Source organism: Erythrolamprus reginae, chromosome 6 (assembly GCF_031021105.1).
Source record: "Erythrolamprus reginae isolate rEryReg1 chromosome 6, rEryReg1.hap1, whole genome shotgun sequence".
Lineage (NCBI taxonomy): Eukaryota > Metazoa > Chordata > Lepidosauria > Squamata > Dipsadidae > Erythrolamprus > Erythrolamprus reginae.
In genome coordinates this window covers 57,822,820-57,837,522 of record NC_091955.1, presented here as the reverse complement: position 1 = coordinate 57,837,522, position 14,703 = coordinate 57,822,820, and the positions used below count along the sequence as shown (strand labels likewise).

Genomic DNA, 14,703 nt, shown 5'->3' with positions numbered 1-14,703 from the left:
CTTCCAGAGGAAAGGGAAAGGTAATTGTTGGCATGGTTCCCAAAAGAAAGGAATCTTCATGCATATGTTCTGGGAGTGTGTTGAAGTTCAGAAATTTTGGAAGGAAGTGCAGAATGAAATAAATAAAATGTTAAATATTAAGTGGATCATTACAAAAGAAATAGCGATATTAATTAAACAAAGAGAATTAAGAGACTTCAAAGAAATAAAAACTGCAGTATTGGAAAGCGCACAAGCGGTATTGGTATTGGGTTGGAAAGTCTATAAAATGGACATTACAGAATTGGTACTGGTACATGGTAGATCATATTCACTTTGAAATTATGGAAATGAGACTAAGCAACTTTGACGAAAGTAAATTGGAGAAGCTGATGGTACGATGGAATAAGGTGAAAGATTATATGCTAAGTAGAATTTGTGACGAAAAGGTGAAAAATAAACTCCAACCACTCTTTTAATAATAACAAATGCAAAGTAGAGCTAAGGAAATAAAGAATATAAATTAGTAAATATTTGAACCCCCCACTATTGGTGGTGAAGGTGGTGGTATTGTCAGTCAGGTGATGGGCACATGCACTGTGCACTGTTTTATGTTTGTTTATGTAATTCTTATGTGCAAAACCAATAAAAATATATATTTTTTAAAAAAGTAATTTTGTACCATGAAGATACCTTAGGTATATGGCAAACCCATGTAGACGCCAGTTCTGCCTACATTGTATTGTATCACCAAACAGAGATTAAATAGACAAATTACAAAAAAAGCTTAGGATCCATGAATTCTAATATAAATAGATTACCAGCGATCATTCTCAAAAAAGCAATTACCGTACATAAAGAAGCCTAATAGTCAACAGTTCTTTAGAACTTTCAGTTGGAATTTCTACATTTTTTCTTTTCCAGAAACATTTCCTTTTCCTCATTCTACACACATACATTCCAGTTTAATTAATGATTCCAATCTAATTAATCATGGTCATTTCAATAAGACTTTAGGATCTGGAATTTCTTATTTTCCATCCATCCATCCATCCATCCATCCTTTTCTTTCCTTTATTTTTGGACTATGGGCCTTAAGGCAATAAAAATAGTACTTTGGTAAAAGTTGAATTGTAACAAAAATTATGAAAACTGGTAGAATTGCTTATTATTTCATAATAGTCCATATTTCTCTTTTGTCCCCAAAATGCATCCTTTGGGGTTCAAATCACTGATCTCTTCTGCTTTGGCTGCTACCAAAGAAGAAAACATTCCTTAACTCTATCTTCTAGATGAGACTGAACTCTTTTGGAACAACTGAAAACATTGCAACACAATATTAAAGTCTAATAACGTGGTTAAGGCAATAAAAAATATCCCAATTATCACAACTACCCCAAAACACAACAGGCAAAGATACAATCTCTATTACTTGACTTTAGTAGCTGTCTAAAACCTACAATTCTGAACAATTGGCATAATAGATGCAAAAGCAATGGCGTTAGCCAACAAATACACAATGTTACCAGCATCACTCACACACAAACATTAGGCAAGTTTTGTAAAGACAATGGGTTTCTAAACAGATATCTGTTATTAAAATTTTCAGAGATTATATAGTGCATGACACCACCTACCTCCTGAATAACACTTACATCCATATCTTTTTGTCTCTCTTTGGATATGCATTCTTCTGACTTCTGCAACAATGGTGAGCATATTTCAAAATCAGTATGTCCCAGATCCTGTAAGTACTGATAGAGTGGTGAATTCTAAAATGAAATTTTAAAAAAGTAGCTTGTTTATAAAGAAGAGCTGAAAATAATGATTATACTTTACTGAAATATTACAAAACATTAGATGAAAACAATCTCAAGAAATGACACTGGGGAGGCGACTTTAAAAGCCAACTGCATGTTTTGCTATATAACAGTAGCATTGCAGAAACATAAAGGGAATCCATCTTAAATATTAGGAAACCTGTTCACTATTGGAACTACAGGTAGTCCACAATTTATGACCACAATAAGGACCGAACAGCCACCACTAAGCAATGTAATTGTTAAGTGAGTTGCACCCAATTTTCTGACTTTCCCCCCAAAGTCATTAGGCAACCCACAAGGATATTAAGTGAATCCAGTTTCCCCTATTACTTTATTTGTTAGAGGCCTCTGGAAAGATCTCAAATGGCAGTCACATGACCTGGGGATGTTGCAACTGTTGTAAATATAGTATGGTTGCCAAGTGTCTGAATTTTGATGATGTGACTGTGGGAATGCAGCAGTGGACCAGTTATAACTTTTGAAGGGTCATAAGTTGAGGACTTACCTGTAGACCTATTCCTGGAAGGAGAAATTCCTTTGATGAGATTGAGAAGTGCACAGAACTTTGGAAAGGCTTTCTTAAGTACAAAAAAGAGGTAAAAAAAAAATAAGCAGGACATTTATGACTTTGTCAACCTGTCCAAGTAAACCAAACACGACCAGATGAATTAAATCTACTTTATTGTAAAGCTACATTAATCGAATCCTGCAAGTCTGAAAGTACAAAATTTCCCACTGCCACATTTATGTAATTGCTTGATCCATTAGGGCAGATCCTTCTTGATTGTTTTTCTCTAAGCATTAAAACCAGTGTCTGTTTCCCAGGCAGCATCTTTTCTCTCTTTTTCCTGAGTTCATTCCCATATTTCATTTTTCTAGATACCAGCAGTTTCTAGCTACTATTTAGTTGATATTAAAAGTACACACACCATACAACATATACTTAATTTTCATACTAGTTACTGCCTTTCATATATTTCATCATGGCAACAGGATAATGGATAACTGCCAAAACCTTCAGTTAACATTTCATATTATACTTCATTGAATTAGTTTAACAATGGAATAGTCATTAAATATACGAGATAAAAAGCTGTAACAATATATTTTATAGTAAGATGCTGTAACCAATTGTTCTTTTGTTTTGGGTTTCTTATACTATATTATAATACCATGAATAAAGATTAAATGCTTCCTAAATAAACTGAAATAATCATTCAACTACAATGCAAAAGTAAAAGTTAGCAGGTAGGAAAGAATAAGCACACTATAGATTATGAAAAAGGCATTTAAAGAAAAACACCCTACAGTTTAATATTGCTTTTTTCACATTAACATCCCTTTATTTAACATACTGAATGCATTCCATAAAAAAGAATACACTTATTTTTAAAAGAAATAATCTAAACTAAGATATAAACAAGAACAGTGATCAAAATGCATTATCATAACTGCCTATTATTGAAGGCATACCAAAAACATTTCTGCTGATGCAAGGTAAAGGAAATGACTAAGACTTTCTCCATTAGATCCTCCCTACTCCACCCTAATTTATCTCCTACACACCTAATCTTTTTATTAATGTTTAATTACATAAATTTACAAAGTGCTACATATTAAAAGACCATTATACCCTTGTTTAAAGCAGCAGTAAAGATGGATCAAAAGTTAGAAGTTAAAGAACACGCTTCAAGAATTACCTTCACCAGTCTTGTGAGACATATTTTAATTGGTAAAATAAATGCAGCTGAAAGTTTATGCTAAAACAGATGTCCACAAGACTTACAGGCAAAATGAATCTTGTCTCCTGGAAAATATGATCCCACCTGTCTCTTAAATACACTTCCAGGGCATCCGAGAGAATTTCTTCCACCTCCCCATTTCTTTCTACTTGCCTCTCCAGGGTGACTGGAGCAGAAAAGCTGAAGTATAAATCAGAGATACTGCATCTATACTTTCATCCAAGTACATTTTTGTGGCACTGAAGCAGAAGCAGCCAGAAGCTGCTCACTAAGATGTTTCTTCTGTTCCTGTGCAATAGGAGGAACGCAGTATCAGCTGATAAGATATGAAAGGCTTTTAGAAAGCTGGTGCTTAAACGAAATGATGCACGTCAATAAAAACTTTTGCAGATCTTGCCAAGCAATTCTATTTAAGTCTTAGTCATACGTTCTTGGAGCATAATCATCTTGGTTTCCTTATCAAATAGCAAATTACTCAAATCTCATTTAAGTATGGGAGAACAACACCGGACATCTACATGTTACCATCAAGTATGAAATTAAGCATTTTCTAGAATGCCTAGAAAGACTGTAAAATTCCAAAAATCGAAAAGTATCAAAGTAAAAATTGCTTAATATTTCACACATTTCCTAGGCATTCTATGCAATACCAAAAGGCAAACTAGCAAAGTGTAAAATACTCCAGCTAAAATCCCACTCTAGCCTTTCCTGTTGCACTAAGTAGGCCAAGCCTGGTTTATTTTTGTAAGAAAGTCTTTTATTTTGCATTTCTTCTTTCATTTCCATATATGTCTTTTCAAGAAAGGGTTAGAAACTAACTCTTTTCAAGACTCTCTTTTCATTACTTTCCCTAAATAGATCTTGCCTAGGTATTATCTACAATGCTTAGGGAAAGTATGTAGCATATTAAAATAACACGGTCATATTTTGTCTAAAACATCAAACATTCTATAGATCTCCTAAGCCAGTGATGGCAAATCTTTTGGTTGTTGCTTTCCAAAAGTGTGTGTGCATTGTATGCCCCGCACTGCACATGCGCCTCACACTCCCCTGTGCAAGCACCTCACACTGCATATTCACGCATCCCCTGCGCATGAGCCCCACTCCCCATATCCCATGTTGGGCCTCAAAACCCTCCTGCACCAAGCTGGCCTGCCTGTTACTGGTTCGCAGCTGGCGGGCCTCTTACTGTAACCACTTCCCAGCCGGCGGGTTTCCATGAGTGAGGAGCTGTGCTCTCCTATGGTTCTCCTGGGACAGTCCCTTTCCCCGCTGTTGGCTTCTCAGGCAGGGAGGGAGAGAAGCCCCATCCCGCTGCTCTGGTGGAGAAGGAGGGAAGCCCTGTCCCACTGCTCCTGCTGTCATCGGTGGGGGCAAGGGGGTGGCAGTGGCAAGGACAGGCGGGCAACCCCCCCCCCCACATCCCTCCCCAAGGCAAGGGTGTCTTCCCTGGCTTGGGAAAATCCCCAGAGAAGGACCCTCCTTCTGCCGCCCCCTCCCCAGCATACCCGAACTCCAGAAAAGTTCTTGGCTGGGGCAAAGGGGAAGGTGAGGCTGTTTAGAGGAAGAACCCCCTCCTGTTTTAAAGAAGAAACTTCCTTTCTTCCCCGCCCGGAGACCTGGGGTTGTGCAAGAAGCCCGCTCAGGTGGGGAGATGAATTTGGTAGGAATCCCTGGTTTAATGTGGGGCATTTCTGCTGCTTCACTAAACCTTCCCCCATCTCTTCTCTGCCACTCTGTGCATGATAAAGAGTTCTGGAGGACTCCAAAACTTCCCATCACTTTGGGATCAATCCTGAAGCAAGTCCTATCTGACTCCCCTTCAAACACTGCCCCCTCTGGTCAAAATTAGGGGCCGGAGCTCCTCTCCTCTCCTCATGACCCTTTTGGACTGGAATATCCCAACGCCATCATCCTTAGCAAAGGAGCAGGATGCTGTGCCTAGAAGGAGAGCTTCCAGGAGGGCAAGGGGAAAGGAGGAGTCCTGGCCCTCACCCCTCTCATTCTCAAAACTTCCCAGCCCCAGAAGCAGACCAAAAGTGAAGCCAAAGCGCCAGTGGCTAAGGCAGATCCACACCAGCCTCCAGCGGGGAGGGTGTCACCCCTGGCTTGGAAAAGCATCTCACCCTGCTTGGAAAGTTGCTCTTGGTGGTGCACAGTCCTTTAAACAAAGAGGGGGACAAGAGGGAGGCAAGGCTGCTTGAAGGAAGACTCCCCCTTATTAAGAAGCTTCTTTCCCTTCCTGCCGGAGGTCTGGGGCAGTGCAAGAAGCCCACTTGTGCGGGGAGGAAGAGAAGCCCTGGCCCGCCCACCCGTCCTTATTGCCACATCCCACCATGCCCCATTTTGGTGCTAGCAGGGATTCTTGAAGCTTCCTGGAACTAAAAAGGCTGCAGAGGGGGAGCATGCTTCATTTTTTTGCTAGCAGGCCTCCCTGAAACCTCCTGGAACTAAAAACGTGCCACAGGGGGGGCACTGCAACCCCCATGTGCATGCGCACTGACCCAATCCCATGACCTCACCCCCACCCGTGCATCTCTCTCTGGTGGGCAAGAGGCATGCATTCATGCACTGTGGAGGTGACCTGGATGTTGGTTCATGTGCCCGCAGAAATGGCCCCATGTGCCACCTGTGACACACATGCCATAGGTTTGCCATCTTGGTCCTAAGCATTCTATACAATTTCAGCTTTTCATACACTGCCAGAAACATATATATACACATGATGGTGAACCTGTGGCAAGCAGCAAACTCTCTATGGGCATGCACGCCATTGCAAGCTGCTCTTCTGGTTTCTGGTGAGCACATGCACCAGAGAACAGTCCTAAAAACAGCCAAAAGGTATGCATGCATGCATGCTCCAGCCAGTTGGTCTTCGGTTTTCTGGCACAAATGTTCCAGTTGGGGCACTCAGTGCCAAAAAGGATCGCCATCACTGATATATATAATCTAGGCCAGTGTTTCCCAACCTTGGCCACTTGAAGATATTTGGACTTCAACTACCAGAATTCCCCAGCCAGCGAATGCTGGCTGGGGAATTCTGGGAGTTGAAGTCCAGCTATCTTCAAGTGGCCAAGGTTGGGAAACACTGATCTAGGCAGCTCTAAATATCAACCTTTTCTTACCTATGTTACAAGTTCTGTTGTTTTTATATAAGAGCCTTTCTCATAAGATTCACCTGAAGAAAACATTCAAAATCTCATTTTCAGAGTCAACACAATAATTAAATACAAGATTTCAAAAATAAAAAACACTTATCTCCCCTCAAAACTGCTTAAAAACTGCTCCAAGAAATTATCTTGGTATTTAAAACTATCCTCAACAAATGAATAAATCATACAGATGTTGAAAACATACACAAAGAATAATAAATATTGTCACAAATAATGTTCTATTCTAAAGAGCTAAGCATTTCAATGACGTGATTGTCCTGACTGGAGTCATAAATGGGGATGATAAGGACTGAGATAGGAACTAGCTTTTCAGGTACTGTATTTTTCGGTGTAGAAGACTCACCGTTTTTCTCCCTAAAAGAGGCTGATAATTAGGCTGTGTCTTATACTCTGAATGTAGCTTTTCCCCCCAGCCCTAACTAGCTGCTAACGATCTTCCCAGCTCTTACTTTGCAGCCTCTTTTATTGTTTTTCTCTGTGAAGAATGTTTTCCAAGCCCTAAGTCTTTGCAGGGTTTGTTTCATTACTCTAACATGCTCCGAATAAGTTTCTTTCCAGCCCTAGCCAGATGCTAACAATGTTCCCAGCACTTACCCACTTGCAAGATCTTTCATTGTTACTCTCTGCAAAGAAGAATGTTTTCCAAACCCTAAGTCTTTGCAGGGTTTTTTCCATTGCTCTACTTGCTCAGACTGTTTCTTTCCAGGTGCTAATGATGTTCGCAGCTCTTACTGGCTTGCAAGCTCTTTCTTTGTTACTCTCTCAGAATAATTTTTTTAAAGTCCTTAACCAGGGGATAAAATAATGTGCTGAACATGACCAGACTAAGGATGCTAGCCAGATGAATACGCAGATTATTTTCCCTATTTTCTTCCCCCCAAACTAAGGTGTGTCTTATATTCCACTGCGTCTTATACTCCAAAAATATGGTATCTATTATTTTCTTCCACTAGCATCACAAGAGACCAAAAATTTAACTAAGTTGCAGACTTGAAGTTAGTCATCAAAAGAGAGAAAGCCATATAAAATCAAATATAAATTAATATTTATGATATTTCTCCAATACCCCGGCAAGTTGGACAAACTGTAGCACAGTTTAAGGGTTTCCATATGTTACAGTTTTGTTCCTGGAGAGCCATAGGCTTCAGAGTCCACATATTCATTGATGCCACAACAAAATCACTTCTGATCATCCGGAATGCAAATTAAGTCTGTTGGAGCTCACATTTCTATCATATACCACTTGTCTGCAAACGTAACTTTCAACCCTGCCTACAGACTACACAGAGGAGGCTGACGTATTTGGAAAGGAGAAAGCCGAGACCTTGCTCACCCATCAGATCTGTAATTGCAGCCTTGGGGATAAATCAAAGTGACCCATTTTGGGAGAAGGGCACTTTTGGCAGCCTTGCATTAGAGCTGTCAAGGCTATATCTGTTTCTTGTCATGCTTTTTTCATGCCAATTTCTCACCAGCAAGCTATCTGGACTGCTCTATCCTTTCCTCTTGGGATGTTTTTCTTGGACATTACGTCTCACCTTCACAATGCTATTTTGTTGGCAGATGGCTTGTTCTGCTTTCTCCTATGCTTCTGAAACAGCTTGTTGGTCACCGAGCAAATTTTCCAAAAATCACAGTTTGGTCAATCCAAACTTCATGGAAGATAGTAAAAATAGTATTTCTACGACTGGATGTAAAGCTTTAGTTGTCCTCTACCCATCACCCATTGTCAAATGTAGAAGCAAGGAGGACAAATGCAAATTCAGTTCAATACTTTCACTATTTCATTGTAATCTAGTAGCAAGACAATGGGCATGATCGTTTTTCTATGGTTTGTTATATAATAAATCAGTTCATTCTCCACTTGGATGAAGTCATTTCAGGCCAATTATGATTGCCACCTGCACTTTTTGATAAACAGTTCCAAGCCTTCTCTTCTTTCAGATAATTTGTTTTGTCTAAGAATTATCAGGTTTCTCTGTGCCTCCTTAAAGATCAACCAAACATGCCAAGGATTTCTACAATTCTTCTGACTTCATATCAAAGACTCTGCCTGATTATTGTTGGGGATCATGTCTCTCTTCGTACTGGATTTCAGTTTTCTACGCAACTGGCTATGAAGCTCAATGTTCAGTTCATTGCACACACACACCCCTCTCTAACAGCACAAATTAAAATATACTGTTCACTGTTCCCCTGGTCCTGGAACACAATCTTCCATTCAAATGGCCAGGGGAAAATAATTCAGTGTAGAAGGCATTTTGACTGTCAACACAGGCTGGGTGGATTTGAATACTTGATCCACTGTAAAAACTACCCAGAAACTGTATATGCTTGAGATATGGCAGATGACATTCATCTCCTTTACAGTTCCATTTGTAACATCTTTATAAATCCAAATTATCTGACTGGCAATGGTCTTTGTACCTGCCAGATGTTTTTTTCTTTTAAAAAATTCTGAGGACTTAAAAGATAGAAACATCCCTTTCCATGTCATAAAATGGAGAGATGGCAAGTGGGGGTAATTTTTTTCTGCTCCAGCCAAAGGAGAAATGAAAATGGAATAGGTGGCATAATTACCCATTACTAGAAATGTGATATATCCAGATTCAGAGAGGGAAGGAAAGAGAAAATAGGATAAGTATTAGGATTGAAACTCACAAAGTGCAACTGGTTACTAGACTAGAGAGACCCATTATACACTTATCTCAGTTGCTTCTCAAGTCCATTAACAAACCTTTCAAAATATTCATTCACTCAGAATGGCAGGAGGAAAGGATCAGAATATTCCAACCTAGCCAATTTTTATCTGAGAGTCTTCCGCAGTGAAGCTGAGTAAGATTTGGATAATTATGATTTATTATCAGCTGGTGTGAAGCTTGACAGGTAGTTTGCATAAATCTAATTTGCTAATTTTACACTTAATTTTCTGTGTTAACACTAATCAGAAGCATAAAACCCAGTTAAAATATTATAATAATTGGGATAATAAACACACCATGAAAAATACCCAATAAATTACCGTACACCACAGCATAAAATGTATAACCTCTGAATCTTGACTGCGTATGTGTGTATACACACCCACACACACACCTGTTCATTACCAATGTTGTAAGCAACAATCCTAGCAATGGTATTCTTCAGAAAGAAGAAATATGCATGTTAGGAAAAATCCTGTAACACTGAGAATGGTTTGAAAGACCATCAAATGTATTTTGCTTTTTGTTCTACATGTCAATAGGGACCATTCCAAGGTTGCACTTTTTTGCTCTCATCCTCAATAATTCCCTTTTCCATTTTTTTAGTTACCTATAATCTACATTCATATTCTGGTTTGGATACTGAAACCATATCTTCTGAGGGAGATATTCTTATCAGGTAAGTTTTTTCCAGAATGAAACTTAGCAATTGTAAATGGATATGCAGATCTATGTAAGTTCTCATAGTAGATCCTCTGGATATTTGGGCTGCACAAATACAAAGTGCACTTTTAAAAAACCCAATAGTTTAGATTACTATCAGTTTAATATATGAATATGAAATCTCATCAGCGGCTCAAGGTTGACTCAGCCTTCCATCCTTCCGAGGTGGGTAAAAAGAGGACCCGGATTGTGGGGGCTATATGCTGGCTCTGTTAAAAAGTGCTATTGCTAACAAGCTGCTCTGAGTCTAAGAAGTAGGGAGGTATTAAAAAAAAACCAAATAAATAAATGAATGAATAAATAAATAAATGGTACTGTATAAAATCATAATGATAGCTTGTTAAACTGACATTAGAAGTTTTCAATGCTTTCCTTATTGCTACTTTTTTATGAATATGAAAAGAGCAAAGCAAAAAGCCAAGTAACAATACTGTACAATTGATACCATGATATTAAGTACAGTGGTACCTCTACTTAAGAACTTAATTCGTTCCATGACCAGGTTCCTAAGTAGAAACGTTCTTAAGTAGAAGCAATTTTTCCCATAGTAATCAATGTAAAAGCAAATAATGCGTGCAAACCCATTAGGAAAGAAATAAAAGCTCGGAATTTGGGTGGGAGGAGGAGGAGGAAGAGGAGGAGGAAGAGGAGGAGGAAGAGAATCGCTACAGAAGGAAGAAGGTGAGATGAGGGGAATCAAAAAAATCCAAAACTTTAAGGCTTAAAAAAAAAAGAGGGACTCTGAGGTGGCGAGGAGGAGCATGTGCCTCCCATACACCTGGCGTAAGGCTGCCTCCCATGCACTGGCTGCTGCTGCTGCCTCTTACTTCCCATGCTGAAGGACTCCCCTCTCCTCTCGCTCGTTTTGTAGCCGGCGCCTTTCTTTCGCTGTGGTGACTTCTCGGCTGCCGAGAGCAAAGGGAGCGTTTCTTTTCTCTGGGCGCTGGCAGAGGTTTATTCCCTCTCCAAGCGCCCAGAGAAAGGAAAATGCTTCTTTCACTCTGGACTGCCAAAGCCTCCTTAAGCGCCACCGAAAGGCTCTTCTGGCAGTCCAGAAAAGCCCGAGATGGCTGGGATTAAAGGGGGAATGGCAGGAATTGAGCCTTTGTGCTGCTCTCAAGTTTCCTGGGAAATTTTTCCGGGCTTGGGTTCTTAACTAGAAAATGGTTCTTAAGAAGAGGCAAAAAAATCTTGAACACCCGGTTCTTATCAGAAAAGTTCTTAAGTAGAGGTACCACTGTATTCAGTTTAAGATAGAAACCTTGTTGGACAACAATAATTTGATGTGATTTGCAATTGTTTATTAATACTACATTTAGCTTTGGATGCAAAATTTAAATGTGCTCATACATCCACATTTCAATGTAGTTAACACTGATATAAATATTTTCTTCTTAAAGATCTGTTAGCTAAAAATTAGGGTTAATAGTCTCTAATCAATAGTATAAATACCACTATCAAAATAATATATAATAATGTACGTAATGCATTACTTATGCCTTAAGCTACATTCATTATCATAAACCAGTTAACAGCAGCCATTTTAATATGCTGCAGACTTGTGCTTCATCCAACTGTAGCCCAGCCAGCAGCCACTGTTACACTATTTTATTTTTATTGCAGCTGATCAATATACTGTAATGCTGCCCCCTCCTTTCTTTGCATTATGTATTTTGAATTGTAATGTTAAGAAAGAGATCTTCACACTAATAACTTAAAGTCAATCTAGGCTTCTGCACCATTAGTATCAAAACTGATCACATACTTATATAGTACTTGTTGCATGAATACTGATACAGAGGTGATGTTTCAATTTCTGATTATTCTGTTCACATGCAACTTAAAATTGGTAGTATTTCCAAAGAAGAAATCAGTTATATTCTTCTAGTGACCTTTATTATAGTTATAGAGGGAATGTGTGAGACAACAGTAGAAAAACATTTGGCCTTATTACTAACATTTTCCAAAATCAATAGCCTCATATGGCATATCATAGCGAAGCTTTTATAGAGAGAGATTAGAATTTATAAACTAATTTAATTCAAATAATTATCTTTGTTTTTATCAATTCTATGGTTTCTATCCCATTGATCAGACTAAAGATTCCCCTAATGTTTTCTAGCAAACCACTTAATATCTCATTAGTTTTTGTTAATGTAGTTGCAAGTTGTTGTGTTATTTTGGTTCCAGCTTACAAACCATCTTGAGTCCCAGAAAGTAGATAATACACAAAGCTTTATACAAATAAACAAAGGGGATATTAATGTGGAAATTCATACAGCTTGAAGAAAGACCAGTTCACTAAAATGTGTCATAATCAAATGCTTAGCACTTGTGCTTGCAGAGGATATTTATTTAGTTATTTATTTTTATTTTATTTATTTATTTTGTCCAATACAAACTGAAAGTTAAAGAGAATAAAAACATGTAGTAGTAAATATCAGGGAAAGGATAGAAGAAAAGATACGAGAATAGAATACGTCAATGAAGAATAGAGGAAAAGATATATGAATATTGTTTTGCTGAACGCAAGTAGTATACAGTATTACTTCTCTGCAATATAACATAAGTGTACATAATAACAATATAACATATGTGTACATAAGTACACTAGTGTGCCTTTCGTCCCCTGTCCAATTGTCTTTCCTTTATCTCATATATCATATATATTTTCTTCCTTTCATATATCTTCTCTATTTTATATTTTTCTTTATATATATTACCTCATGTCTATTCTCTTCTATATGTATTGTGTATTGGGCAAAATAAATAAATAAAATAAATAAAAATAAATAAAATAAATAGCTTTGTTTCTGGGAGATCTGGAGTGAAACCTTTCCTCCAATTATTATTAGAGTGCGATGTAAGTTCGCACTGCACTCCGTGGGGCTTACTTCGAACTAGACATGAATAATGTGCTAGTCACACTTTAGTTCACACCAAACTTTCCCAATTCCATTAATGGACAGCACTGCTGTTCCTTCCCTTGGGAAGCGAAGTTTCACCACCAGACACACGGCTGGATTCAACCGCCCTGGGAAATCTTCCTCCTCCTCCTCGGGCCCTGCAAAAAGCTCCACCTGCCGTAGCTACACGCCCGTTCTACGACACCTCCTTACGCCAACGGCAGCTTGAAGGGTGTGTGTGGAAAGTACCCTCTCCATCTCTAGTAGCGGGAACACAAAACCTCTCCCCCCGGCCCCCTTTCGCTAGGCTACGCACCTCAAACACCACTTCGTCGTCAAACTCCGGTGTCATCCTTCTCCGCCATCCGTTCCCTTCTCCTCAGGCACCATGGGAAAGCGAGTCCGCCGAGCCCGGCGTTTATAACCGCCCCGCCACAAAGCCCCTCCGCGGCGGCCCACCAACTATGGCTACCCAATAGCCACTGCGGGAAGAAGGGGAGGAGAAGAATCTGTGGCGTCGCTGCGCAGATTGAACAAGGCCGAGGAGGTCTTAGAGAAATCAGAAGGGGGCGCCTGCAATTGACGGCACGCGGCCTGCAGAGGTCGCTGCTTTGCAACTCGCGCGGGGGTAAATCAGGGAACTTCGCTCTCAAGACTGCAAAGACCGTCAGAGCTCGCTCGGTCTTCCTCTCTCCGCTGCGGGAATGTTATACAGGAACCGGAGCGACGGGCTGCGGTTTTCGGTGGCTTTCATTACCCTTCTGCGCATCCAGCGTGAGGGCTTGTTATGCTTTGAAGAAGGCCAAGGAGCGGAGCGAGGCAAAGCGCATGGAAGGGAGGCACCATGAGTTCAGCGGGTGAGTTGCGGGGCGCGAAGCAAAAAGCGTTGGAAACTTTTCTGGCCGCCGCCGCCACCACAGATGTTGGCGGGTCAAAGTGCAGATTTTAAAAATTCCAGCTGAAGCGAGAGGGACATAACAAATAGGAGGAAATGGCTCCCCCCTTCTCCTCAGAGCCCTCTCCGCTTCTTTCCCCAATTCCTTAAAGCTCCAGCAGAGATAGGAGGTGGCTTAAAGGGTCTACTTATGAGAAACTCCACAGGGTTGGAAGTGCGACTCTTTTATTATATATGTATGTATGTATGTATGTATGTATGTATGTATGTATGTATGTATGTATGTATGTATGTATGTATGTATGTGGTTGGTTGGTTGGTTATTTGGTTAGACGTCTATGCCGCCCAATCCCGAAGGACTCAGCAATATAACGTTACAAAATAGAATTGCAACAAAGATAACAAGAAGTCAAAAAAGTGAATCTAATTACTAAAAACCCTTGCTAAAACTCGGACGAGGACAACTTTTTTCTGGCGTTCGTCTTCGGTTCCGAATTCTTTGTTTCAGTACCCAAACTACAGTACGTAACTTCATCGGTGCTACTTACCTAGTTAGGTTACCTACTTTGAGTAATGAAACGCCTGCAGGAAAACAACCAAGCTCAGGGAGTAGGCAAGGACCCCGGAGTCCTTTGTTTTCCTATCTTCCCTGAGTGAGGGGAGAAGCGGGGAAGATCAACTGCAAGAAAAGGTCTCCAGGACTTGCAATGCCCTCTACGTCGACTTTATTTCTCAGCCCTTGTTTTTTTTCTGATTCTGA

General features: G+C 39.8%; 2 protein-coding genes across 5 annotated transcripts in view; one reads left to right on the top strand and one right to left on the bottom strand.

Annotated features, from left to right (window-relative positions):
* VEZT (vezatin, adherens junctions transmembrane protein) overlaps nucleotides 1-13,572 on the bottom strand; it is a 41,564-nt gene extending 27,992 nt beyond the window's left edge. The window contains exons 1-2 of one of the 4 annotated variants that reach the window (XM_070755855.1): nucleotides 13,365-13,572; nucleotides 1,635-1,751 (exon numbers count right to left, since the gene is read on the bottom strand). In XM_070755855.1, the coding sequence (XP_070611956.1) occupies nucleotides 1,635-1,751; nucleotides 13,365-13,400 (153 nt within the window). In that variant the 5' untranslated portion in view covers nucleotides 13,401-13,572. Of the gene's footprint in view, nucleotides 1-1,616; nucleotides 1,752-13,364 lie in introns of all 4 variants that reach the window. The other 3 variants (XM_070755853.1, XM_070755856.1, XM_070755854.1) reach the window with 3 other exon arrangements.
* FGD6 (FYVE, RhoGEF and PH domain containing 6) overlaps nucleotides 13,496-14,703 on the top strand; it is a 69,873-nt gene continuing 68,665 nt past the window's right edge. Inside the window, exon 1 of the mRNA XM_070755851.1 lies at nucleotides 13,496-13,905. Coding sequence (XP_070611952.1) covers nucleotides 13,893-13,905 — 13 coding nt within the window. The 5' untranslated portion in view covers nucleotides 13,496-13,892. The remainder of the gene's footprint in view (nucleotides 13,906-14,703) is intronic.